This window comes from Aspergillus ruber, assembly GCF_000600275.1.
Source record: "Aspergillus ruber CBS 135680 unplaced genomic scaffold scaffold00014, whole genome shotgun sequence".
Taxonomy (NCBI): Eukaryota; Fungi; Ascomycota; class Eurotiomycetes; order Eurotiales; family Aspergillaceae; genus Aspergillus; species Aspergillus ruber.
In genome coordinates, this window is record NW_024467310.1 from 71,427 (window position 1) to 97,205 (window position 25,779).

The 25,779-nt window shown below is 48.9% G+C and overlaps 11 protein-coding genes across 11 annotated transcripts; 8 read left to right on the top strand and 3 right to left on the bottom strand.

Moving 5' to 3' along the window:
* Positions 1–1,317: 1,317 nt before the first annotated feature.
* Positions 1,318–2,975, bottom strand: EURHEDRAFT_515563 (uncharacterized protein; the record flags this gene model as incomplete). The annotated part of the gene is made up of 4 exons (XM_040786393.1): positions 1,318–1,764; positions 1,818–2,160; positions 2,242–2,507; positions 2,919–2,975. The coding sequence occupies 4 exons, from the start codon at positions 2,973–2,975 to the stop codon at positions 1,318–1,320; spliced, it is 1,113 nt and encodes a 370-aa protein (XP_040638483.1).
* Positions 2,976–5,045: 2,070 nt separating this feature from the next.
* Positions 5,046–5,794, top strand: EURHEDRAFT_377810 (uncharacterized protein; the record flags this gene model as incomplete). Its single annotated transcript, XM_040779002.1, has 4 exons — positions 5,046–5,122; positions 5,387–5,494; positions 5,646–5,673; positions 5,759–5,794. The coding sequence occupies 4 exons, from the start codon at positions 5,046–5,048 to the stop codon at positions 5,792–5,794; spliced, it is 249 nt and encodes an 82-aa protein (XP_040638484.1).
* Positions 5,795–6,640: 846 nt separating this feature from the next.
* On the top strand, positions 6,641–9,886 carry EURHEDRAFT_377811 (MDM20/NAA25 family protein; the record flags this gene model as incomplete). Its single annotated transcript, XM_040779003.1, has 8 exons — positions 6,641–6,781; positions 6,891–7,166; positions 7,229–7,405; positions 7,459–7,799; positions 7,850–8,129; positions 8,187–8,931; positions 8,988–9,100; positions 9,149–9,886. The coding sequence occupies 8 exons, from the start codon at positions 6,641–6,643 to the stop codon at positions 9,884–9,886; spliced, it is 2,811 nt and encodes a 936-aa protein (XP_040638485.1).
* Positions 9,887–10,880: 994 nt separating this feature from the next.
* Positions 10,881–12,773, top strand: EURHEDRAFT_479256 (uncharacterized protein). Its single transcript, XM_040785466.1, has 5 exons — positions 10,881–11,190; positions 11,241–11,345; positions 11,396–11,784; positions 11,861–11,956; positions 12,013–12,773. Exons 1-5 carry the CDS (start codon positions 10,987–10,989, stop codon positions 12,596–12,598), a joined length of 1,380 nt encoding a protein of 459 aa, XP_040638486.1. The 5' UTR covers positions 10,881–10,986; the 3' UTR covers positions 12,599–12,773.
* Positions 12,774–12,906: 133 nt separating this feature from the next.
* On the top strand, positions 12,907–14,142 carry EURHEDRAFT_523434 (transcription factor domain-containing protein; the record flags this gene model as incomplete). The annotated part of the gene is made up of 3 exons (XM_040786895.1): positions 12,907–13,361; positions 13,697–13,790; positions 13,847–14,142. The coding sequence occupies exons 1-3, from the start codon at positions 13,185–13,187 to the stop codon at positions 14,140–14,142; spliced, it is 567 nt and encodes a 188-aa protein (XP_040638487.1). The 5' UTR covers positions 12,907–13,184.
* Positions 14,143–14,572: 430 nt separating this feature from the next.
* On the top strand, positions 14,573–15,453 carry EURHEDRAFT_523435 (uncharacterized protein). Its single transcript, XM_040786896.1, has 2 exons — positions 14,573–15,253; positions 15,306–15,453. Exon 1 carries the CDS (start codon positions 14,709–14,711, stop codon positions 15,240–15,242), a length of 534 nt encoding a protein of 177 aa, XP_040638488.1. The 5' UTR covers positions 14,573–14,708; the 3' UTR covers positions 15,243–15,253; positions 15,306–15,453.
* A 227-nt stretch (positions 15,454–15,680) lies between these two features.
* Positions 15,681–16,633, top strand: EURHEDRAFT_412617 (2-deoxyribose-5-phosphate aldolase). The gene has a single exon (XM_040781949.1). The coding sequence runs from the start codon at positions 15,756–15,758 to the stop codon at positions 16,518–16,520; it is 765 nt and encodes a 254-aa protein (XP_040638489.1). The 5' UTR covers positions 15,681–15,755; the 3' UTR covers positions 16,521–16,633.
* Positions 16,634–17,207: 574 nt separating this feature from the next.
* On the top strand, positions 17,208–18,926 carry EURHEDRAFT_377814 (60S ribosomal eL36 domain-containing protein; the record flags this gene model as incomplete). Its single annotated transcript, XM_040779004.1, has 4 exons — positions 17,208–17,338; positions 17,801–18,032; positions 18,321–18,506; positions 18,843–18,926. The coding sequence occupies 4 exons, from the start codon at positions 17,208–17,210 to the stop codon at positions 18,924–18,926; spliced, it is 633 nt and encodes a 210-aa protein (XP_040638490.1).
* Positions 18,927–20,047: 1,121 nt separating this feature from the next.
* EURHEDRAFT_377815 (putative UBX domain protein) lies at positions 20,048–21,652 on the bottom strand (the record flags this gene model as incomplete). Its single annotated transcript, XM_040779005.1, has 2 exons — positions 20,048–21,464; positions 21,516–21,652. 2 exons carry the CDS (start codon positions 21,650–21,652, stop codon positions 20,048–20,050), a joined length of 1,554 nt encoding a protein of 517 aa, XP_040638491.1.
* A 259-nt stretch (positions 21,653–21,911) lies between these two features.
* pup3 (proteasome core particle subunit beta 3) lies at positions 21,912–23,122 on the top strand. Its single transcript, XM_040781950.1, has 4 exons — positions 21,912–22,053; positions 22,135–22,153; positions 22,232–22,686; positions 22,748–23,122. Exons 1-4 carry the CDS (start codon positions 22,051–22,053, stop codon positions 22,889–22,891), a joined length of 621 nt encoding a protein of 206 aa, XP_040638492.1. The 5' UTR covers positions 21,912–22,050; the 3' UTR covers positions 22,892–23,122.
* EURHEDRAFT_402919 (uncharacterized protein) lies at positions 23,064–23,378 on the bottom strand (the record flags this gene model as incomplete). The annotated part of the gene is made up of 1 exon (XM_040780176.1): positions 23,064–23,378. One exon carries the CDS (start codon positions 23,376–23,378, stop codon positions 23,064–23,066), a length of 315 nt encoding a protein of 104 aa, XP_040638493.1.
* Between the last annotated feature and the right edge of the window lie 2,401 nt (positions 23,379–25,779).

The following is a 25,779-nucleotide window of genomic DNA, read 5'->3' on the forward strand; positions in this document are numbered from 1 at the left end:
ATTACTGTTCGCAAAGGGATTTTTTGTGAGCGTTGGGGTTTAAGAGGAGGAATCTGGTATGGAACCTATCCATCATCCTTCTAATGCTACTTTGGTCTACTCCATACAGTGATCAGGACTCCTTTCAACCGAGTACTACCAGAATAGACGACTAATTGTTGCTTGCTCACTCACCTTGCTTTTCAGCATGTTTCGGGGGCTCCTCAGACAGCTGACACTTTCACTAACTCGTCTTTTTAACGTTTCTGACCAGCAATAGCCGACAGCGTACTTTTGCTATGGGCCGAAATTGACGCACGAGGCTCGCTGGGTAGTCGCCATGCATGCATATTATTTCGCTTACGTTATTATTGGTCTTTCTTGCAGCTATAACAGTGTGGAGGAATGGTGGCGTTAGTTTGACTATATGGTGGTATCGATGGTCTGGCTCCTAACCGTGCGGTGGTTCGATGCAGGTTTTTATCGCTCCGTTGTATATCTGCAAGAGGAGGGGGGATATATTAACTGGATGCAAGGTCTCTTGCTGCGGTTCGAGCTGGCTTTGGCTGCCCCTCATCTCCTCGCTGACCGAACCGACCATCATTCTTTTATCTCGGATCCTTGAGGCCTGCCTCGAATTAACTGATCATCCGCTCAGATCATCACCTTAGTTCATAGGTAGTCAGTGTCGTCTTCAGCATCGTCGTCTTCTGTCGTTCAACCTCTATCTCCAGCTATGTGGTTCTGGCTGGTAAGACATCTGGACACTCGTTTTTATATAGACCTGGGAGATCCTGGCAGTACGCCGGTGTGCTAAGCAGATAGGTTACAGTCTTCTCTTCCTCGCGAAGAAGATTGTTCATTTGCTAATTGCCAACGGAATGCCTCAACGGCATATCCGATCATCTTCTTGATATACCACAGGATTTATGTTCAGCTTTTAGGGTCAGTCAGCAATCAATTTCGGAAGATACAACAAATGAAACGGGTTTTTGTTACAAAATCAACGACTTTTTTCAATTATCTACTTCGCACATTATCTATTTCAGTAAATACATTGAACGGCCATTTCCCATGCGACAAGACGCCAAAAGGATACTGCCTGAGCGCCAGGGAGAAAAAGAGTCGGAAAGAGAATTGATGGCCCAATATGCAACGATTATCCGAGCCGCAAGCCCGATAGCAGTCATCATCAGTCGTCAGTCATCAGGAAATAATAAAACAGGCATCTATAATGGAGAAAATGGATGGGATGCAAAAACAGGGGATAATGAAAATGCAAGAACGCAGAAATATGCCGGAAGGGTGTAGCGCTTATCGAATGGGGCTTTTTTCATTTTACTCCTCGCTACCAGCAGCACCGCGCCGCCGGGAGAGCTCCTGCTTGGTGTGCTCGGAGATCAAGTGGCTGTCGCCAATAACACCCTTCTTGACAAGCTCGTTAGGAACGATTTCACGCTCCATGTGCTCAAGGAACTCGATCTGTTCACGGATGAAGTCCCTCACACCGCGGGTGTCGAAAGCACGGTTGGCACGCTTCTGGTCACGCATATACCGGTTGACGTTGCGGCAACGCTCCTCGAGCATCTCGAAGCGGTACTCGGCGAACTGGTGGTACAACTCGTTGAGGTTGGAAACGGCACGGACGGTGGTGAGGACGGTGTCGTCCTTGATTGCGGCGGAGCGAGGGCGGAACGAAGTCACCATACTGATACGCTCGGTAGTTCCCAGGGCACGGAGAGCCTGGTGCTCGATGTAACGACCTTGGAGGATGACAGCGGATCCCTGAAGAGGTTTGTTAACTTGCGTGATGATAACCTGGATACTCATGAACTTACCCTCTGGGGTCCGCGGACCTTGGTAACCTCACCATCACCCTTTCTCAGGGCAGTCTCGCCACCAACCATGTCAGTGCAGTCCGAAAGCATGGTCACGCAAACAAAGGGGTAGCTGTCGGTGTGCCAGTCGACAATGGGGCTCTCGTCTTCCCAGTTAACGCCAGCAGCAGCCTGCTCCTTGATATAGGCGAGTGCGCGAGCCTTCTCCTCCTCGCTAGTGACAGACAGGTTCACATGTCCAATTTCGAAGTCCATCGCCGGCACAAGGTCAACACCAGCAATCTTCGAGATGATGGCAAGGGTCTCGGGGTTCTTCCAGGCATCGTACACGAAAGGAGCGCAACTTTATGGAGGAATCAGACATTAGCATCAACCGGTCTACAAGGACGATGGATTCCAACTTGGCAGGGCAAGGGATACTCACTCAGGAGCAAAGCCTCTTAGCTGGCTCTGTGCAAGGTCACTAGAGTATTCGTGTTTGGCCTTGACTTCCTGGCTCAAGACCTCCTTCCGCATCTGCTCGACGGCCTCTTCGGAGAACAACGGGAACGGCTCAGAAACACCAACGTGCGAAACACCACGGCTGTTAGGGTATCCGAGCTCGTTCATCGTGTACACCTTGGAGGGAGGAGTGTGTTGCAGGTGCTTGGCCGGGTCGAAGGTAACCTGGGGGGTCTCCGAGGCGGGTGACTTAGGGGGGGTCTCCGCGCCGTTGAGCTGGAGGCGTGCCACGGAGGTGGAAGTGATAGTCTCTGCGGTCGCCATTGTTCTACGCTAATATGAGCCGCGATGCACTTTTGTGTCGAAATAGGTTTCTATGTGTTCCGGACGGCAAGGCGACTTACTCGACTGGATGGTGGAAGAAAATTTTTCAGAAGAATCCCAAGTGGGGGGAGGGCAGGGAGGAGATACGATAAGATATGGAATCGGGGCCTTTTGGGAGGCTTTTTTAAGATGGGCTTGTTGAAAATGGGATGACGACGGTGAACCAGGGTGTTGAAAAAGCACGACGGGTGGGAAAAGGACGAAGCCAAAAGCCGTTCCAAAAGGGGGTATTTATATCTACTCCGTATAGACCCAGTACCTCGCGATGGGCCGTACCTGGAGGGGCGCGGATGTGGAATTGTGTGCGAATTCTTCGACCATCTGCTTAATCATGCTTGGCCTGTGCTTTTTTCATTTTTTGACACGATTCTTCCACTTTCTACGGGGTGACTAGGACAAGGCCCCACGTTCCCAAAACTTCCGAGTACCGTCGGGTGGTTCTATTCACGCGATCATTGTCATGGTTACTACAATGGCGGTGGAATGATTGATATATGCAGGCTTGCGGAGTACTACGAGGGAGTGAATTGGGCGCCCTGGAAAATGTTGCAGTGTTCGACTCGGTGCATAATACACAGGAAATTCCGGACGACGAAGTGGCGCTTCTGGAATGTTTATTCAAGGACCAATCAGCGTTTACCAGGGAAAAAAGGTTTCTATGGACAAACAAAAGGGGAAAGGCCAGAAAAATCTTCAGCCATGCGCGCGGTCCGACGAAGTTCCTCTCAGGGTGAGTTACGGGTTTGGGAAATCCGGACCAGACTTACAGCAGCACTAGGCCCAAGGCTCGCCTGATGGAGATTCACGGCTCCCTCCCGCTCGATTGTTACGCAAAGCGGTTATGCGAACAGCGTCCCCGAAATGGGATAGTGCCACGATTTGATGGAGACGTGCGTTGCCTTTTTCGGATGGCAGTCACAGGCAGCGCTACCGCTGAAGATCAGATTACTGCACAGACTGCAGAGTACAGATGTAGTCGACGTTCAGCACATGGGCGCCAAGGACTTTTGCCTAGACTGCGTTAAGAGAAGAAGAATGAGTTTCGGCAAATTGTCTATCTAAGGAGATGTTCCGAGTATGAGCTACCTTGTGTTTCCTTATTTCCAAGACCAGGCTTGCTACCCGAGGAAGTCTACGCGCCGTACGGAGTACGGCACTAAATTATAATTCTCCCAGGCACTGTTTCTAGCTAAAACACACGTCCTACACCATAGTGCATGGTGCGATGCGATGCAGAATATGGAGTATATATGCACATACCGCTTCCAGCAGATTCAAAGCCATCCAACATCTCTCAATCAACCAGAAAAAATAATGCAGTTTAAAAACGAGGCTATCCACTTTCTGGCAAATAACAGAACAATTTCGGGCCATAAAGTTTCGTGACGGGCGCTGAGGGTCACCTTTATCTCACAACCGGCCTACAGGAACCCTGGCTCGAGCAGGGGCGGGGCCTCGGTTTACATTAGAGTGGCGCTTCTTGTTGGAGGATGGATTGAGAGAGAATTGGACCGGCCGTAGTAAGTGTGTCGCAGATGTATGGCTCCAGATTGGGATTTTTTTTTTTTTTTTTTATACCCCGGGCCGGTCAGCATTCGCCAATTGCTTCGCTTTTCTACTACTCCGGATTTAGATTGATAACGAATTTGCCGGTAACATGTCAACGGCAATGCGAGCAACAGGAACAACGGAGCAATGGAAGGGGTTGGCAGGCTGAAGGAAGCACCGGAAGGAAGAAAATTTTGAACGATGGATCATCTTGAGGAGGGGTAAGACCGTGAGGAGAAAGAGGAGCCTACGCCAGCATTGACCCGAACCATCTCGTTCTTGTCCTTCTCGTGTCTCCGTGGATATGCGGTGCGTATGCGCGTGTGGCAATATGGTGCCGTGGCAACAGAGACGATTGCAGTGTGCGTATTCAAGTCACTAGGACTGACGGGATTTGTGCGAGTTCACGGTTCGGGTGGCATTTTGACTCGTTAGCGCCAGTCTAGTCGTACAGTACGAAAAGTACGATGACGGACTAGAAAAATTTTCACTATGGAGAAGTATCTGCACGACTAATCAAAGCGCATTACGGAGTACCTACAGGTACCTATATACTGTACATAGCAGTATCCTAGTCTGTACTATATAGCCAAGCATTCTTAAATCCAATCTACAAATCCTTATCACTGCAGAGCCTCCTCACTTACCTCGTTGGGCCAAAAAATGAAGCCATTCAAAAACCGTCTGTCTCTCCGCGCCAAGCGCGGCATTTCCTCGGTGAAATGCCGGCGTGCCGCGGTATCCGATCGGCGGGCGCCGGGTTGTTCCGAGGTCGTGGGGGACTTCATGCCTCATGTTACTTGTAGAGTATGTACTACGGCGTAGTTGGTTAAGGATTGATACTGAGGATCCATTATGGCTTCGAATGAGAATGAGCAGAGGCAGACTTTGCCGGTGGAGAATGTGAATAAGACGGAGAGGAAGTTTTCTCAGTATGTGCCTTTTTTGTATCGCTTTTGCTTGAGTACATTGTCGAGGCGTGGTGATCAGAGTCGGATGTTGGTTATCGTACCGGAGTCAAGCCAATTTCAAGACGACGGCTATCGTCGTACTCCAAGCATGCATTGATACAGAGCGCATTGATACATCCGTCCGTCCGACTACCACCATTAGCGGCTGATCCACTGTTGTACCAACACAATGTGCTCATCTAACGTGATTCTGACTGACAGATGCTAATTACCGTTTGCGAACAGCAAGAGCGCCAGCGAGTACTATGATCCGTGTCAGGACTTTGCGGACCGGAGTCTCAAGTGTATGAGACGGAATGGCTTTGATAAGGAAATGTGTGGGGATTATTTTCAGTGAGTATATCTTTGCTATCTGCGTTGGTATTTTGGTTTCTATATTAGGGCAGCTGGATTAAGCGTTCTGTGTGTTGCGTCGGGGCTATGGTTGATTGCCCTTGGCACTGTATGTTGTTCGATATTGTGTATGTGCTAACGATGTCTGCAGAGCTTATCGGGACTGTAAGAAGACCTGGGTGAGTCACCTGTATAGAATTTCGATGCCAAGGGATCAAGTCTAGCCGATGTTCATGGAAGAGTATATCTGCTAACATATTGCAGATGACGCAGAAAAGGTTTGGCTCTAGCCAGAAGTAACAAGAACCATTACTCTCTTATCGATGATTGTCAGCCTCAATCGCTCCGTTGGTTGCAAGCGCCGTGATATCAGGCGGATACTCTTCTATCAGTGTTCCGAAAGCTGCGTTCTCCATAGTCCTGTCTTCCGATGATGCTGAGTTCGGGTTCCAGGGCATGGGATTTGTTCGTCCGGCGACGACAACGAACCAGGGCTATGAGTTTTCTGCTCAAATGGATACCCTTCCAGGTACCGGGTGCTGTCTGGGAACTCTGCCTGTTTGCCATGAAACTGGGTTCTTTCTTGATATCCCGATTGCTCGAAGGGCTAGACAAGATGATACTGTATTCTTGAACTATGTGTATACTACTAGTTGTGCTTCAATATACCCATTTCCTATCGTGTTTTCCGCATGAAATTTGGTATGTGCAGTCCTTTGTACGAATCAACATCTTAACCTTCTTGGCAAGATATATATATATATCTGTAATGCCCACAGTGGATGATGTACATGATGAGCATGTCTGGAACTAACTTGCAATAAAGTATCCCTAACAATTGAATTTTCAGAAACTAAAACATATTTTATCACCAAGTACAGACACTCACATTCTTTTACTTGACGTCCATAGTTGTAGTATGTAGTCAACCCACCACCGCCTTCACTCCCCGCCGACAAAAAAAGCACCCGTAAATCGGAATATCAACTTCCCCTCCATATCGCTTTTAATTCTCCATTCGCACGCGTGTGCTGTGCCCCGTCGCAGCATACGAATACCCTTTTTTTTATTACCTCCGCACTGCTTCCGAATCAAACGGGGTATAAATCGCACAGATAGAGCACCCAGCCCGAGCCCGACCTCGCCATGGTGTCGACCACCAACGACGCTGTCTTCCAGCGGCGCAATAACCAAATTCAGGATGCCATTGATGCGCAGAATCTCAAGCAGGCGCTGCAGCTTATCGAGAAGCGCATGAAGAAGGGGGAGGATACGAGGTTTTTGAAGGTGTGTTTATAACTTGTGGCTGTGTTTTCGGGTTGTTTGCTGTACATACAATCACAATAGAAATCAGCTTTGCTTTTCTGTTCGTATCGCTAATAGTATTGCTGAATAGGCATGGAAAGCCCATATTCTCTTCCGCCATGCCGACGAAGCCCACCACAAGCGTGGAGTGACCGAGACTCTCGAACTATGCAAAGCCGAACCCCCCGCGACGGACCTCGAGACCCTCGATATCCTCCAGCAGACCTTGGAAAAGATGAGCGACCAGGAAGATACCAAGCAGGTACTCTGGGAAAAGGCCGCGAAGGCTAAGCCGCAGGATCTGGAGATTCAGATGCGGTGGTTTACATATGCGTTTGAGAATGATGATTGGAAGTCTGCGCAGAAGGTTTGTCTGGGTTGAGAAGATTATATTGTTTTGGTATGGGGCTGATATATTTGGATTTGCAGGCTGCCATGAGTCTCCAGAGTAACTTCTCAAAGACGCGAAAGTACTACTTCTGGGCCGTCTTCCTCTGCCATCTTACCGCTACCGATTCGAAGAGCTCGGAAGCTGAGAAGAAGCTCTTTGGTACTCTGGCATACCGCATGGCTTCTAAAGCTGCCGAAAGCGTTCCTTCCGATCCCGTATGCTCTCCATTGTCTACCGTGCTACAGCATGATAATAACAATTGCAACAGAAAGAATCGCCCAGCCCACCGAAAGCCATCCAAACAACCGAAGAACTACTGCTGCTTGTCAAGATCCTTGAGACCCAAGACCGTCACCCCGAGGTCGTGAAACTTCTTGACAGCGAAAACCTCGGACTCAATTCGCAGATCGTCCAGAATGATTGGACTTTTGTCGGAACCAAGGTGGAGAGTCTGGAGAAGGCTGGAATGTGGACCGAGGGTCTTGCCTACACGAAGAGCTTGCTCGCAATCCCCACCGATGAGAATGAGCGGAAGGCTCTGCAGGAGCGTGATGACTGGGCTGTCTGGAATTTGCTTGTTGCGTCTGTTCGGAACATCAACAACACAGAGTAAGTACATTCCTTCCTAAGTCATAGGTTAATCGACTGACAGACACAAGGACGACTACTGAGGCGCAAAACTTCATCAAAGTCTTCCTCAACGCAGTGCCCAAATCTCGCAACGCGCAGCTGGCTCAATTGGACCTGATTCATTGGGGTGTTCAGTCGAGCAATTTGACGAAGGATGACCTTTATTCTGCCAGCCAAGAGTACTTTGACTGGAATAAGAGCAAGCTTTACTGCTTCGGTGACCTTCAAAAGTATCTCCCTGAACTGGAAAAGGATGGATTGTCCAAGTTTGTCGAGTACACGCTCAAGACGCAAGAGAGCGAAAGTAACGTACGTTCAGACGAATCTTTTCTCGATTTATTTTTGTAGCCAGCTGACATTGAATAGGTCTCTCCATTCAAAGGCGTTGCGGTTATCAACGCCCTTAAGTTGGAGTATTGCTTCCAACTGTCGTCTGACGAGGCCAGCGTTACAACGCAAATGTCCGAAGACTACATTGCCCGCTGCCTGAAGACCTACAATGAACTTCGTAGCCCGAACCAGAAATCAGACGAATCCGTGATCGAGAGCCAACCGAGCGACGACCTTTGCTTGCTCGCCGCGATGAGCTTGATGCGTTTCGGACACGAAGGCGAACAAATCACAGACACCGCTCTTATTCGCGCAGCCGGAATTCTGGATCGCCTGCTTGTCGACTCGCCTCACAATTACCAGGCATTGCTGTTGCTGGTACGGATCTACCTCCGCCTCGGTGCCGGTTCTCTCGCTCTGAAGACCTTCAGCAAGCTCTCCGTCAAGCAGTTCCAGTTCGAAACTGTCGCCCACAACCTTTTCACCCGCATTGCAACCGTTCACCCACACTCGGCACCACCGATCGAAGGTGCAGAATACAAGGACTTTGACCCGCAAATCGCCCTCATGCAGGGCTTAAACTTCTACCGCAATGCAGATATCACGACCATCCGGAACAGATCGAATGGGTTGGATTTAGGCAGTTACGTGAACGTGGAGGGCACCATAGATCTTCAAAGACGCCTGAAGAACAGTATTTGCCGGAGGATATATGCGTTGGAAGTGAAGCGTACGCAGAGGTTGGTCGGAGGGAAACCTGTGGGGCGCTACGATGAGATTGGTAAGTTTACTATTTATACTAGTGAGTTGAACCATGCTTACCAGATAACGCTGCAGCAAACGACGAGTCTCCTATGTATGACCAGCGGAAATTTGACGCGTTCATGAATTGCGAGGCTCCCGGGAAGCCAACGTTCGAAGAGCGGATGCGCTTGGGTCCATTGCCTCAGGTAGGTCACGTTCGATATGATGCTTGACTGGCGGCTAATAGGATATAGGAACCATGGGTTAAGTCGAGCCGGGTAACAGATCGGCTGTTCGGGCTCATCAAGGAACTGGCTGCTCAAAGACCCGTGTCTGTGGAGGCTGCATTGTCCAGCCTCGACGAGATTCTTGGATCGGATCCAGAATTCGATAGGACCCCTGCAGAGGTCGAGACCACGAAGAACCATCTGAACCTGTTGAAGGTGGTTTCTCACCTGGGTGGATCGAAATCGATTACTCCTGAAGAAGTCGAAGGATCGCTATCGCAAGTGGAGGAATGGCTAAGCTCGAAGACTCAGTACCTCGCACCAAACGACAACAAGACATCCCCGATCATTTCCAACACAGCTATCACTTTCCACTCAGAGTATCCCTCCGCACCATCTTGGAGATTCCTCCATGAAACATCCCTCATCCTCGAAACCCTCAAAGCTGTCTCGCAATTAACAGTCATCGCATCGAAGAAGGGCACTAAATCCGCCATGCTGCCCAAGGACCGTATAGAGCAACTGACAACGTCTGTCCGTCAAGCTCACGAGAGCGTAAGGACGAACATTCGGAACCTCAAGTCCCGTATCTCTGAACCCGGCGTGCTGAGTGCTTTGATCAATCTAGTTCTCAGTGGCACGACCGGTGAGCTTCGCGATGCTCTGGAGAAGACCTTCGATACCTCGGCATTGGAAGTTTTTGCTGGAGAGCTGATGGAAAGCTGGGAAGAAGGATTGGAGGGGTTAGTCGGAGTGAGTTTGTGAGCGGGAGCTGCAAAAAGAAAACGTATGCGCATAGATGAATGAATATAATGCTGAACTCCGGACAGGTAGCAGCCTACCTGTACCGGTATGAATAATGGCATGAACAAACCTGTCCCAGCGTTCCTCAGTTATAGACTATCACATTGCTACGATTAATGAAGTCATATGATAGTTCGTAAAACCAAGTCAACAAACGCCAGCACTATTTGGTGCAAGTAACCTAGGCGAGGGTTACTGGTGCATCACATCGGGGAGATACCACAGTACCCGAGTTGACTAACCAGAAGAGAGCAGGCCGGTTTACGACGAGAGAAGTATGTAACCTGCTAATCTTCTGCAAGTCGTACAGATGGTGCTGCGTTTCCGGATTTGAGGTTATACAGGCGCTTCTCCGGCCTTGCGGCTTAGGTCTTGTGAATTGGATGGCTGGTAGCTGCTGTGCGGTACTTTTGGGGGCGATCTATGCAGCATTTCTTCTTCGCCTGAATATTCCAAATAATATCCTTTGTCATGGGTACATGCATCGGATACCTCGAAGGCCTGATCCTCATTTTCGACAGGCAAACCATGCCACCGACTCCAATAAAAAGCAATATCATGCATCTGATCCACGGGCAAACCCCATCCTCACAGACCACAAACCCACTCATTAACATTCAACCGTTACACCGACATGCAGCAAAGCGCAAAATCCAACTTTCCTTCTGCTCTCCATAATCCTCTCCAGCCAGTCAACCATGTCCGCTCCCAATCGGCCCGTTTATTTTCCTCACTCACCTTGGACGTTGTACGACTGCAAGCTGCCATTCCATCCCCCAGAGAGGAGAAGCCGGGAACTTTGACAATGGCAAGAAAGCCGGCTGCGGTGTGGTCATTGCTTGAGCCCTTGATAAACGGGTCCTGGCCCTGTGAACCTGGTTCAACCTCGGTGACTATTACTGCTTGCTGGTCAGTTGACTTGACTTGTCGTCATTGTCATATGTTTTTTTCATGAATAGGATGCTGGATGCTTTTCTATCTTGATACTTTGAAGGGTAGGAGCTGAGCTTCTTCATTTTTATACCATCAAAAATTTGTCTGAACTTGAACGTCTATGATCCATGGCTCCCATTACGAATAACGGCCCTGCGCCGTCAACAGAAACCCTCACCTATGACTATCGGAATTCAATGCGAGGATGGGATATTGTCACCCAAGTGGTATGTCTGGTAATTAGCACGATTTGCGTGGCACTGCGAATGTTTTCAAAGGTGTTCATTGTACGGGAGACGATAGCGGAAGATTGGACTTGCTTGTTGGCCTGGGTATGTTTTCATCATGTCGTTCAAGATCTTCAGAAACTTACGGAGACTAGCTCGGCCTCATTGGCTATGGAGTCATATGCTTCGAGGCCGACAAGCATGGTAGTGGTATCCATCAATGGCTGGTAGCCGAGTCTGACGCCAGAGATTTCTCCAAGGTAGGTCAACCCCAACAAGTACCAAAGGAAGAAAAACTAACACCGCAAAGATCGCAAACATCGCGCAAATCGCCTACGGCCCCCTAATCTTCATCACCAAACTCTCCCTCCTCCTCCTCTACATCCGCATCTTCACAACCGCCGTCAAGAAAACAACAAGATACATGATTATCCAGCTCCTCATCTGGTTCAACTTCTTCTTCTACCTAGCCGACACCATTGTCAAGATTTTCGAGTGCACGCCGCGGCATAAGATCTGGGAGAAAAATGCGGAGGGGTCATGTATCAACATCAACATTCCGATTCTGGTGACCTCGGCTATCAATGTGGCGTCGGACTTCATGATCCTGTTGCTTCCAATTGCTTGCGTGTTGAAACTGAAGCTGATGACTAGGACGAAGAAGCTGGGGGTGTTGGCGATTTTTGCGGCAGGTTCATTGTATGTGCTCATCCCCATCCCCCATCCCCTGTTCCCCGTGTCTGGTATGCCATTATCGTTGCTAAAAAGAAAACAGCGGCTGTTGCGCCAGCGTCGTCAGACTAGTCTTCAGCGTCAAGAACAGTAACACCGCCGACAAGACCCATGACTGGTTTCCCGAATTTCTCTGGACGTAAGTCCCCCTCCCTTAAAAAGAAAATTCATTCACATCACGCTGACCAGCTACAGAACAGCAGAAGTCACCTGTGGTATCATCGCCAGCTGCCTCCCCGCCCTACAAGTCCGCTACCTCTTCCGAAGAGCCGCAACCCAACTCTCCTGCTTCAGCGAAGCAAGCACCAGCAGTTCAAGGAGACACCACCACAACAACAGCCCCAGCCAGTTACAACAGCAGAACAAAAAGTCACCGCGTAGGTGGATGGAGATAGAGGACAACGAGGTTCTTAAATACAGTGCCTGGGAGTTAGAGGGTGATTACTCAACCCACAACGATAGCAACGACAACTCGAATAACGGCAGTAACACCACCACCAAGAGCAATGCAAATATAAGTGACAAAACTAGCTCTAATAACACAAATATAAATACCAGCAGCAATAACACCACCGAACTCCGAAGCCCCGCAGAAAGCCAAAGCCAGATCTTCCAGGGCGCTTCCTACTCAACAGCAGAAGCGAAAGCAGATGCAACGCCGTTGGCGTCAACTGGAGCATCGCCTGATGCGTCATGCGTGGATATTGAGAAGGCATATCCGTCGCAGGGGATTCTGAGGACTATTGAAGTGGATGTTGAGTCTGCGCCGGGGGACAGATGAAGTGATGGCTGTATGTTGACATGTACTGTGTATGACACTACGGCTGATGGCTGTTTGATGATTATGATGAGACGGTAATCTAATATATAATCCTGGCGTATTGGGGTTATCTGTATGCCAGATTAATTTATTTACTGGTGCTCTTGATATACTCGAGGGCTCCGTTTCTCCGGATCCATTGCCTGATTCGGCATTCCTTCCACCGGAACGAATTACCGATCTAGGTTGCGTGTATCTTGTTTATGTCGAACAATACTCTTTCCAAATACTCTATAGCATAGCAAAATGAACCCCCAATACTTCACTACCTGAAATCAATTCTCGTGCACCATTTTTATTTTCTGGTTTTATATCCTTGTCGAACTAAGGTGTATGACAGCGTGACATCCAACGTCCATGTACGCTATGTGTTAGAGCTGGTGCCGACTGCATTGCTCCCGGGGAGGGAAATTGGAGGACTTATGTACTTCCCGAATACGAGCGGCCAGTGAAACGGGCTCGGTTGGAGGGTGCTGATGGTTCTGTTGCTGGGGTTTCGGCAGTGTCGCTGGAGAGTCAGACTGGGAGTTTTGTGGATTTGGAATCGATGGCTAAAGATCGATCTAATTTGGGTGAATCTGGAGAAAGGAATGCCTCACTTGATGCTGTGGATGAGAAGGATAACGATGAGGATGATGATGGAATAAAGGACGTTCCTCAAACAGCCGGCAGCGGTGCCCAGCGGCTGGGTCGTTCAAGTTCTACTATATCCCCTGTAGACGGAGTAAGTAGTCCGGTATAGTCCATCTACTAAGGATCAACCTATCTAGGTATTCCGCCTCTATAAAAAAAGATACCCCTGAGATACTCGCAAGAGATGCAATACCAGGCGGCCGGCGTAATCACGATGCTTCGAATGACAGCATAGCCAGGGCACTACCCCGGATGAGACGACCATTAGCACCAACTTCCAGCGTGGCAGAACTAACCTTGCTGTTCCCGAATTACAAGGCAGCTGCTCTACTGATGGATACATACTTTGACCGCGTACACTGGTTCATGCTTCTCTTCCATCAAGATGAGTTTCGGCAGAGATGGCAGTTATTGTACAGACAACAGCGGAGCCATCACCATTCTACTGCGGAAAATCTAGGGTTCATCAGCACTTTCCCCATCGTCATTGCGATTGGACTTCAATATGCTGGTGCGCATCGTAAGTACCTTATTGCTACTTATCAGGTTGATGCGATGTACTGCAGACTCGCATAGTCGCCGCTATCCGCGAGAGATTGCTGGATATCATGGCCCTCGGAACGTTGGAAGCAGCACAGACCTGTGTTTTATTGGGGACATACTATCTATTCCATGGCGATCCGGGACTCGCATGGCCCGTCTGCGGCTGCGCTCTTCGCATCGCGCAGGCACTGCATCTCCATCGAAAGCTGCGGCTTCTAAGCACGGATAATGAACGACCATCAATGGCATGGCGGAACGAAAACGAGACCCGCAAGCAATGCCGGTGGGCTATTTACGAGATTGAGACCTTTTGCTCCATGTCCTGTTGATATCTGCATTCTATCAACGATGCCGATTGCGACGTAGAGCCGCTGGATCCGTCTGCTAAATTGCCAGCTGCGCAGCCGCCGGCGTCTTCTAATGAACTGCTTCAATGTGAGACTACTCTACTGACTTATGAGTATCTCATGTCCAAGTTGTTAGTCATCACCAATGAGATATAGAGTCAGTTGTACTGTGTTGGATCGGCGTCGGCGAATAATCTTGCTGTGAAACCAAGATTGTCTTCTCAACATCTGGTGCGGAAGGTTGCTTCTATCAACCAAAACTTAGAAGCATGGAGAGCAGACATTCCGCCTTTGTTACAGGCTCACCGGAATTTATCATCGCAGGTATTTGGCTATGCCTCCTGCGAAGAAGTTGACTTGCACATAGGCGCATCCGACCCGGTGTTCGAGAGCCACATCTTCCAACTCCAAGCGTTGACCCTCCAATTAGCCTAGAAAACGCGCGGATCATCGTTAACAGACCCCTACTCTCTTTCCGATTAGTAATTCGCTCGAATACGGCAAAAGATCAGCCACATCCAGATCCCAACGACCTATTCACACAATCAATGCAAGCATGCCGCGACGCCGCCATCAACATCTCCAAAGCCTCCTCAATACCCATCATGGACCTTGTCGCAGATACCTACGCAGCTGCATTCATCAGCATCCACACTTTCACTGCCGGTCTCACGTTGGGTTTACTAAACAGCATCGACCCGTTGAGTTCGCAATCGCACGAGGCTAAAGTAGGGTTGCAGAGATTGATGGTTATTCAGGCGAAGTTGAAGAAGCGCTCGCCGTTGTCTGCGCAGGGGTTGGAGATTTTTCAGCGCTTGGCGAGGCATGTTTTGGAGGAGTTAGGCGCTATGCTTGCTGTTCCTGGTGTTGAGTCTGTGGGTGCTTCAGGTGGGCAGGCAGGTCGTTATGAGCATTGTCGTGCTATGGCGGAGGAAGATCCTCGTCCACAACAGCCAGACTCATTGATCAGTACTAAAACCTATTTACCAGTGATTACGAGGCCTGAGGAGACTTCTCGATCCGTAACAAATGACACGGCATTCCAGTACATTCCCGATACAGCCCTATCACACCGTAGCTGAATTTGAAAAAGGTATGCCATCTACCCCTTTCATTATCTCAATCAGAGCTAAACCTAAGTATAGTGATGCTCCCACCATCTCCATTTTGCACTTCTCAAGCAGAGCAGGGTTCCGATAATCTCGCCTGGCCGTTGGATGATGATGTGTTTCCGTCGTTGGAGCAAGCGTGGATATGAGGATTGGATAGTTTTACGCTTCCAGAGTAGATTGGCACGCTATATAGTGTTTAATTAACAACCTGGTGGCATGATATTGATCAAATTATCCTAGGCACTTTCCTCCTCCTGAGGCAACTATCTGCCTGAGTGATTAACCAGTGATTCAAATTTCCTGTTTGGGCATCCACCGGAACTGCATGCAATGTTGCGTTGTACAACCCCAGATACTTAAACCAAGGCGATCCCCATCTACCCCATAAAATCAAAAATACAATCCCCTCTTGTTTGTACAAAACCTAGCAACAAAACGGTCACTGGAATCCCAATCAAGGATAACACCATCAAAACCACCAAAATGCCCAATACCATAACCGTATCCGTCCCCCAAATCGCTAAAATGATCGACTACTCCCTCCTCCACCCCACCCTAACCGACGCCGACGTCCTTTCGGGCCTCCAAAATGCCCGCGACACCCACGTCGCAACAGCCTGCATAAAACCCTACCACATCCCGCTCGCGCGACAAGAACTCGACGGAACTGACGTCCTCATCTGTCCAGTAATCGGCTTCCCGCATGGCAACAGCACAACTGAAATTAAAGTTGCTGAGGCTACCGCTGCAGCAAGAGCTGGCGGTGCTGAGATCGATATGGTTGTGAATGTGGGCAAGGTGCTTAGTGGTGATTGGGGGTATGTGCGGAATGAGATCGAGAAGATCAACAAGGCTGTCATGGACAACGGGGCAACACTCAAGGTTATTTTCGAAAACGACTACCTAAAACCAGAGCACATCATCCAACTATGCAAGATCTGCACGGAAGTAGGCGCCGCCTTTGTCAAGACATCCACAGGCTATGGCTTCGTGAAGCAGGCGGATGGATCATATAACTACAAGGGCGCTACCGTTGAGCATTTGAAGCTGATGAAGGAGAATGTTGGGGAGGAGGTGCAGATTAAGGCGGCTGGGGGTGTTCGGACGTTGGATGATTTGTTGCATGCTAGGAGCTTGGGGGTTAATCGGGTTGGCGCGTCGGCGGCTGTGGCTATTTTGGAGGAGGCGAGGAGGAGGGGGATTGGGGGTGATCCGGTTGAGGTTTCGTTTAAGTTGATGGGAGAGTGAAAGTAGCCGGTATAGTGTATTTATCAAAGGCTGTTTCGAGAGCTAGTCGCTTAAGAGATCGATAGTGATCTGTGACATTGCCCACCCTAATTGAGCCCGGTGATTATCTGCGTTCGAACGACTGCTAAAAACTAGCTACAACTGTATCAAGTTCGATCATTCTTATGCCAATTATCGATCCAATATCTGTACATAATTGGCCTTTATGAGGCTGGAGAAACCTTCGGCGGTCGTCTACAAACAGTACGCCAAAGGTCGCTGTCTGAGAGAGGACTATAAGATCTTGGATAAAGCTTACGGACAGAGATCTTCGTCCAGTCCACATCGTATATCTGGCATCCGTTAATCAAAGAATAACACTCTTTCTCACCGTCATCATTAGGCCAGGGGCCACGTCTGGCTTCTTCTTCCTGGCGGTCCCACCGCAAATTCATGCTAATAATATATGCGGATGGACTGCAGCTGTCTGAGGCCCTCCAAGCACTCAGTACTAGCCCTACTAGAACAGAATCGACGGACTCAATGTCGATGAATATGGGGAGTTTACGACTGATAAACGCAGGTTCAAATGCGCCGTGGAGAGAGCGCATCAGATCTCGATGTCGTCTATTTCCTTAGCGAGGCTGGTTTATATTGCACAGAAAAGTGGCAGAGTGAAACAGGGAATGGAGAATGGAAGTTTTCTAAATGTCTAACACCATCTACCGAACACCCTTCCATAGCGGGATCCTCCTAGATCATCCACGGATGCCGCGCCGTCGCCTTCTGGGTTGTATTGAGGAGGCCGATGCAAGCGAGTCCCTTGAGCCTGTCCATGAGTTGGTTCCATCATTCAGGGTCATCATAGTAGCAGGTGCGGTACATGAAGAAGCCCCATTTCGTTTCATTGATGTTCAAAAAATGCTCTTGAATGCAGGTTGCGCCGGTGCGTGCGAAGGATAATTACAGTATATCGATGAATCGCATTGAAAGACTACATTGAAGCAATAAACTGATTACAGGACCCGAGCCTTAGTGAAGTATTCTACTATTTGGTCGAGTGAAAGACAAAATAATATTCATGATGCTTTTTTGGTACGGAGTACGACCCCGAGATTCTACGCAGCTCTCTTGTCGCTGGCAACTCGTAATAACAGGCTACGCTTATATATGCGGGATTCCAGTTTGTCTAAATGCTGTAAATGCCATAGCAACGCATACATGATGTTAATGTACCTCGAAGTTGTAGGTCGTCTACTCCGTAGTAGTCCAAATCCGGTAATCCACGTTAACCCCATCAGGAAACAAAGTCAACCAATCAAAGAGCATGCCCTAAGCCCTATTCCTCGCTACGCACCACGGCGGGCGGCCAACCAAAAATCCGCAAAGTGTATCGCGAATCCAACCGCACCGACGAGCCTTCGACTTCGACAACTCCCTTCAGCAACCACCGTCGTCGCCAATCCCAAGTCATCAACCGTCGTGATGGCGCAGGAACGTTCCGGAATCGTGGTTGGTCTCAACAAGGGCCACGTACGTTAATTCTCCCCGTGTCACTCGTTTTTTCTGTGTTGGATTGGAATTTTTCTTGCGGTATCCGGCCAAGTCGAGCTCGGAGGGATTTGGTTCTGTTTGCGATGGAGGGATATGCCTGGAGACAAATAAATGGAGAGGAAGAGGAGGATGTTGGTGTTTGAAAGGATCATCGCGAACGACCAAAATTTTCCGGCTCAAATTGGCAGGATAAAGCATGAAATCTTATCAATTCGAAATCAACAAATCCCCCCCGAAACGTTTGACTGACCTAGATCTCGTCTATAGAAAACCACCCCTCTCAACACTCCCAAGACCAAGATCAGCCGCACCAAGGGCCAGTCTTCCCGCCGCACTGCCTTCGTCCGCGAGATCACCCGCGAGGTTGTCGGTCTTGCCCCCTATGAGCGTCGTATCATTGAACTCCTGAGAAACACTCAGGACAAGCGCGCTCGTAAGCTCGCTAAGAAGAGGGTACGTTTTCGGATCCGATGGTTTGAATGGTTTGGTGGTTTGTGTCTTGTTGCTCGTTCGGTCGGTTTGGTTTTTTTTGGAGGAAAATATTCGACTGTGTTTCCGGTCTTACCGATGATGGATGCGATTCTACCACTCCGATGACCGTAAAATCCGACATTTCGACATGTACGTGACGGATACGACATCCACTCGACAACGATATCTACGACCACCGACAACGCGGTACGACACCGAAAACCGACAACGAGCAAGCAGCAGGACAGCAACCAAACCAAACCAGCTCGAACCCCATTGTCAAGCACGATGAACATCGCTAACATTCTTTTTCTACAGCTCGGTACCTTCACCCGTGGCAAGAGAAAGGTTGAGGACATGCAGACCGTCATCGCCGAGTCCCGTCGTGTTGGTGGACACTAAAAATTTCCGCTATCTTGATCCCTTTACTCGATGTCCTTTTTTTATTTCCCATCCGTGTTGTTTTATTTCCCCGACAAATAGAAATGGAATTTCTTCCCGGGAACGGAACGAGATAACGAAAATTTTTAAGTGAGGAATTGGGTTGCTTGCTGTAATGGCAATGGCAAATGGCATGGCGTGGTTGAGAATGGGAGTTCGATTATGAAATTAAAAAAAAGTTTTAATGAACGAGTTTTCCCATTCAGTTGTTTTCTGAAGTCGTGACTTCGGAATCGAATTGATACCTTTTCTCTATTTGTTTTACTTTGGTCTTCGCGTTATCTCTCCCTCGGTGTCATTTGCATTACGGCTCCATTGCTCCTATGCCTCTATTCTTGGTTCATCTTCGTAGTCATGTATGGCTCACTTTGTGGGCGGTCAACGACGAAGGAAAGTCGTTCAAGTCTGCGCATCCAGCTAGCAGATATACTCGATCTTATACTTCAGCATAATAGTAGTCCGCATGCATAACCGTATCGATGCCACCTGCATCCGAGAACGTTCGAAGACCTTGCAATATTTCAAAGCTGGATTAATAAAAATGAGGCTTTTCATCTGCCACATCTGCTACTACTGTGACGACCCCTCGCGATGGACCCAATTCATAGCCGTGGCGGAGAGGAGGATGAATCCTATCCTCTGATTAATGGCTGCCGGATGTATGAAGTGGGCTGGACAAAGGTCTGCGTGCTAATCTTCATTCACGATTGTGTATAGTCTGCTCTTGGCCAATGACCTCTGACGTTTTGTTTATAAACGACCGCCAGAGACTCGGTCGAATGCTTGGGCGTCGTAATCTATTAGGATAGGGCAGAAGCTGGGTTATAGCGTTATGGTCAAAGAATGGCTGGTTGGAATACAATACATCAGGTATTAGGTTCAGAATTTGCCTCTAGAATGGGAAACCATCTCGAGCCATTTGGTTGCTAGAATGAAGTAGGTTAAGAACGCTCATGATGTTTATTAGAATGCAACTCCTGGCAACTATTTCGCCTTGGTTTTGTATGTAATGAAGAACAAAAGCATTTACGAAGCCGCCACGTGCATCAATAATCATTAAATGTGTCTATGCATCAACGCTATCATTTCTTCCCAGGTAACTTGAGCCACTTGGGCAGAGTTCCTGGTTTCCGCGCAGGTTTCTCACCTTGACGCTGCTCTGTGGCTCCCACTCTCGAACTACCAGCGGGCTCATCTGGCACAGCGGCTGGTTGTTCGACTCTGAGTTGCTGTGCCTGAGATTGGAGCTCCGACTTCAAGAGACTGGTTCTACTCCCCCGCACAGCCGAAGAGACAGTCGGGTCCCAAGAGAAGCTAACAAGCACCCGTCCGACCATGTTCAGGTTTTTGATTAACAAAGAACGCTCCGAGTCAGGGACCACATTCTGAAGCTTCTTTCCTGCACCGGGACCTAGACCTCCAGCAGCGGGAAAGACTGCGAGAAGGAATTTCTCCCGCACAAATGGCTCTGCCAAACAGCTTCTCACAAAATCGTAAAGAGACTTGCCCGTATCCGATTGACCAAACTTGGACATTACCTGGCTCTGGTCGGGAAGCCGGACTTTAACGTCGACTTCCTTCACAGATGCCAACCTTTCTGCCTCTGCTGATTCCTTTGCGGCGATTTCTGCATCTGTTGGCAAACGCTGTGGTCGAGAGGTCTCGTTTAGACGGCGCTGGTGAGCTTGTGCGTGCTCAACTGATGGAACATAGTCATTGTCATTGTAGGCTAATTGAGCAGACTGGGGTGTGCTGCTGGTGGGAGGAGAGAAAACTGTTATGGGACGAGAGGCCGCCGTTGGATTTGGGGTTGGCTGGGTAGAAGTAGCGGCGGGTGGTGGAGCGACGTGAGAGGGCTGTTCGGGGACGGCGGGAGAAGGTTGAGGAGGTTCACCACTCGGTTCGATGTCTGTTGGCTGCTCATCGCGTGTTGCCCGATCCGGCACGGGTTGCTCTTGTGTCGCTGCCGTTGTCGTCGCTGCCGTTGTCGTCGCTGCCATGTCGTCTTCAACCACTTTGAAGTAATCTTGGATCTTGACCATAGCTACCTCCAGAGGCTCCTCTGTGCGCCGGAAACTCAGTCTCAACAAAACATTCCCACTATTGAAACCAAGCTGTGCCAGTGACTTCTGAAGATCTGCAAATGTCGACATTTCTCGTCCCATGGTCTGCAACACGGGAATCTCGTAGAACAACCTTCCTGCGCCCGTACCGCCATTATCTGTTGAGGGGACACCACGTGCTGTAAGATTCCGTGTCGACCCTCCTCCTGCAACACCTGCCTCGAACTTCCGTAAGATATGCCATAACGTTGTAGAGCTGGGAAATCTATCCAAAAGACGACCGCTGGGAAGTCCGCGTGCTTCTGATTCGGGTAGTTGTATAGCGACCGTGACGACGGAGGGCGATCGAGAAAGCTGTACGAGCTCGAGTTTAGCGCCGGAGGTGAGTCCCGTGAGACGGAAGGCAAGTGAGAGGTCCAACTGTTTACTGTTGTGTCTTTTTATTGTCAGTTAGTATACTTTTTCTCCGTGCTCGTGGAGCACTTACTTCAGGCCACATTGGCTAGGTTCCGCACCCAGCTTAGTACAGGCTTCTTGTAAAACATCAGTTAGATATTTGCCAGGGGAGGTTTTGATAGTAGCTCTTCGAGCAGTCGAGTCTATGACTACGACGTGAGAGCTCATGGCGATTTGCGGGGCAGATTGGAAGGCAGGAAGGGATGAGTGTTTGTCTGTCTGCTTCTATTCAAATTATATATGCGAGGATAAGCTTAACAAGGAATAATACAGAAGCTTTAAGAAAGAAAAAGATATAGAAAATATTGAAGCTGGGGAAGGGAGAAGAAGAGCAACGAGAAGTGACTGACAGTAGCGTCATCGCTGGCTGCGGCTCTGCCCGCGCGTAGAGAGCTTCGATTGCTGGAGCGGAAGCATCACCACCACCACAACCTCCTCCTCCTCCAACCTCCATCACCTCTCCTGTTGTCACGCCATCCACCACGTTTTTGCGGTCCGGAGCTGCTATTCTGCTCTGTGATACTTCTTCCAAGCTACTCGTCCATTGATTTTGACTCAAATTCACCATGGTATGTCGTATCCAGCTACCTATGGCTGCTCAAAGCAACCACACCAATCCAAGCTGACGAATTTCATTTTCATCATTACAGAGCAATCCTTTCAGTATCAGTATGCTGCCCGCTCGATTTTACTCCCCCTCCTTTCCCTGTCGCCCGTCAGATAACTGATACGATTACTTGTTGACAGATGGCGGTGCCTGCGTGGCCATGGTGGGCAAGGACTGCGTCGCCATTGCCTGCGATCTTCGTCTCGGTATGCAGTCGTTGACTGTGTCGAACAACTTCCCCAAGATCTTCAACTACGCCCCCTCGACCTTCCTCGGATTGACCGGCCTGGCCACCGATGTCAACACTGTCTCAGATCTGTTTCGCTACAAGGTTAACATGTACCGACTTCGGGAGGAACGCAACATTGCACCACAGACGTTTGCCAACCTAGTCAGTTCGTCGTTGTATGAGAGACGGTTCGGTCCTTTCTTTGTCAGTCCTGTGGTGGCCGGAATCAATGAGACAACAAATCAGCCATTTATTTGCGGGTTCGACAGTATCGGCTGTATTGATTTCGCCAAGGACTTTATTGTCAGTGGAACAGCCAGTGATCAATTGTTTGGTACCTGTGAAGGTCTATGGGAACCAGGATTGGTGAGTTGCTCTTCGGCCTTAAATCCGTGTTTGTCGATTATCTAACGTATCCGCGAAATAGAGCCCCGATGACCTATTCGAAACGATTTCCCAAGCCCTCCTCAGTGCTGTTGACAGAGACGCCCTTTCGGGCTGGGGTGCTCAGGTGTACATCATAGAGAAGGACAAGGTGACCAAGCGTCTCCTTAAGGGACGACAGGACTAGATGCATATTGTGTTCGGGGTTTCATTTCCTTTAACGACGTTCTGTGTTCATTTAATCTCATATTACACAATTCACGCAGCTAATGGCGTATGGTTTGGATGTTCCATTGTCCATCAACTTTTCTTTGATACGATGTTGTCTATCAGGCATTCTCCAGTCTATATAATTTGTCTTATGGGATTTTAGCGATCCTCGGCAGCCGTTGATACATAGCATCCCAAAAATCACCGCTTGTGAGAAGACAGTAAAATCTTGGGTAGAGTTTACGGACAAAGACCTTTGTCCAACCAACATCGTACATCCGACAGCCATTAATCGGGGGATGGCCCTGATCATCAGGTTCAAATTCCATATCCTCTACGCCCTCAGGCAGCGGACCACGGACATTTATCCTCATCCCGGCCATCCCGCTTAGTTGGACTGAGGATATTGGTACGAGCGCAGTTTTTGGACCGCTCCATGAGCTGATTCTAGCATTCCTAGTCATCGTAGAAGTAGGCGCGGTAGATTATAAAACTCCATTTCTCCTCTGCATATTCTTGAATATATCCACGGATGTTGGACGCGTCGGCACGGTTATGCATATGAATGACTACCATGGCATTGAATTGAACAAGCAAGTGTCTCTGCTAGCCGTCCAGTCATCGATATACTGGATGGGCAGAGATTTGAATTCTCCGCCGCCAACTACGCTTAGCAACCCAAATATTCCCTGAACATTGATACCTTCTCAATCCACTTTATTCTACAAATGGCTCGAGATGATCGTCCTCGGCATTCATGCATTTTCCAAATCTAATAAGCTGTATACTTCTGTACCCCAAGCCAGTCAGTCATTTCCAGTCATATGCAGCATCTTCCTATATAGTAACCGGGATTTCAGCGGTCTTTTATAAACAATACGCCAAAGATCATTGCCTGGAAGGAGACAACATAACCTTGGGTACAGCTGATTGACAGAGATCTTTGTCCAGCCCACGTCGTACATCTGACAGTCATTAATTGGAGGATAATGCTCTTCTTCTTCTTCTTCTTCTTCTTCTTCTTCTTCTTCTTCTTGGCCTGCTGATCACAACTAATTTCCTCAACCGCTGGTCCCACCACCGCATATTCATGACAATAAGACACTGTCTGATTGCAGGAATCATCAGTTCTTCATGTACTCAGAGCTTGTCCTACAAGGACAGAGCCAGCACAGTCTTGTTGATGAAGATAGAATGCCCTGGGAGGACAAGGCTAGGGGGGCAGGCGCCATAGATGGACTGCATTAGGTCTCGGTGTCGTCTAACAACGTCAATATATATCTGCTCCTTTCAAATTGATGGGATCACTATATAATTAACCGTCTAGCCTCATCTATAGAACATCTATCCATAGCTGGATCTTCTTGGATATTCCATTCTAGGTCATCGATGATCGCAGCGCCATCCCCTTCTAGGTCAAGATCTGAATTGAGGAGCTTGCGGCGGGCAAATTCCTTTAGCCTGCCCATGGACTGGATACATCTTGCAGGGTTATGATAGTAGCAGGTGTGGTAGATGAAGAAGCCCCATTTTTGCTGATTGATGTCTTGAGGACGCTCGCGGACGCGGGTTGCATCGGTGCGGTCGTACATGCGAAGAACTACCATATTGTTAAATCATACGCTCGACTATCTCTACGCTTAGCGACCCAAATATCTCCCAAACTTTAACTTGAAGCATAGTACAGTACTCACATTCGTCAAATAAGTATCTCATGGCTATTGGTGATGAAAAGAGATAGTACAGCTGAATGAAGTGCGGCAATGCGCGTGGAAAAACCAATTCCACAAGCGCTCCAAAACTCCAAAACAAATAGAAACTTGGGAAAATAGAGAAGTACATGAGGGCCCGAATGAGAAAGAAAGAAACCCCCCACAGCCTACCGTTCAAAAGTTGTGTCGTGCGGAAATCTTGAGGCAGTTGTTGTAGAGAAATCGAGAGCCCTACACGATAGTACAAAAATATGCTCACCGTAACACAACACGCTGTACCAAAGAGTCCGACCAAAGCACAAATGGAACCGGGTTGGTTATGGCAGGCTACGAGGCCTCACAGATTGCGCTTCGAGCCTAAGGCTTCAAAAATTCGATTACTTGGCTCCTGTGGCTATCGTGGCTGCCGGCCTGAAGCCCAGAGGATAGGACTTGTTGGTTCCAGTTACATCACCACCAGGTGGGAATGGCGCCTGGTCTGAATGGCCCTTCGGAGCGTGGTATCTTGATTAGACACTTTGACCCATCTAGAAACAGTTTGCAGCTGTATCCAATGTTGTTTGCAGAATACAGATCAATATGTATGTTGACAAAGAATTATAGAACCTTCGAACTGTAATGATGCTTGACGGATGTGAGCGTGACACTCGGCCATCAGCCATTCGGAGTTCTAGCTGCGATAACACTGAAATCTTCCTCTGCCACAAAATATGTGCTTGGTCACGAAGTCTCCCAGGTCGACACCGCCCAGGAGGCGGTCAATTACCTCGCTCCCCGCAGTCGTTCGAGACAAAGTCGAAAGCCACGGGGAGGGCCTGCTGCCCATTTGGTGGCTGGACCAGCTTCCCAATTGAGGGATTTGCCTGTGACCGAAAACGGAGGACAATTTCATCCGTCATGTCGACCCTAAACTTGCGGTAGGCTCCGCGCTTTTCCACTCTGCAGTGGATGTCAGGCCCCCCCGGCTGGAGGCGAACAGACTTCGTCGAATGTTTTGCAGATGCTTCTGTTACACTGAAAATCCAGTTCCTGCTCGTTGTTCCCCAACTCTGGGAGGAAAGCGGGCCCATCACAGCATAGGGCCTTTTTGGTACCCCCCTGGAACGAAGTATGATTGTCAGATTCTGCCAAGGTCATAGAGATCAATAGAAAC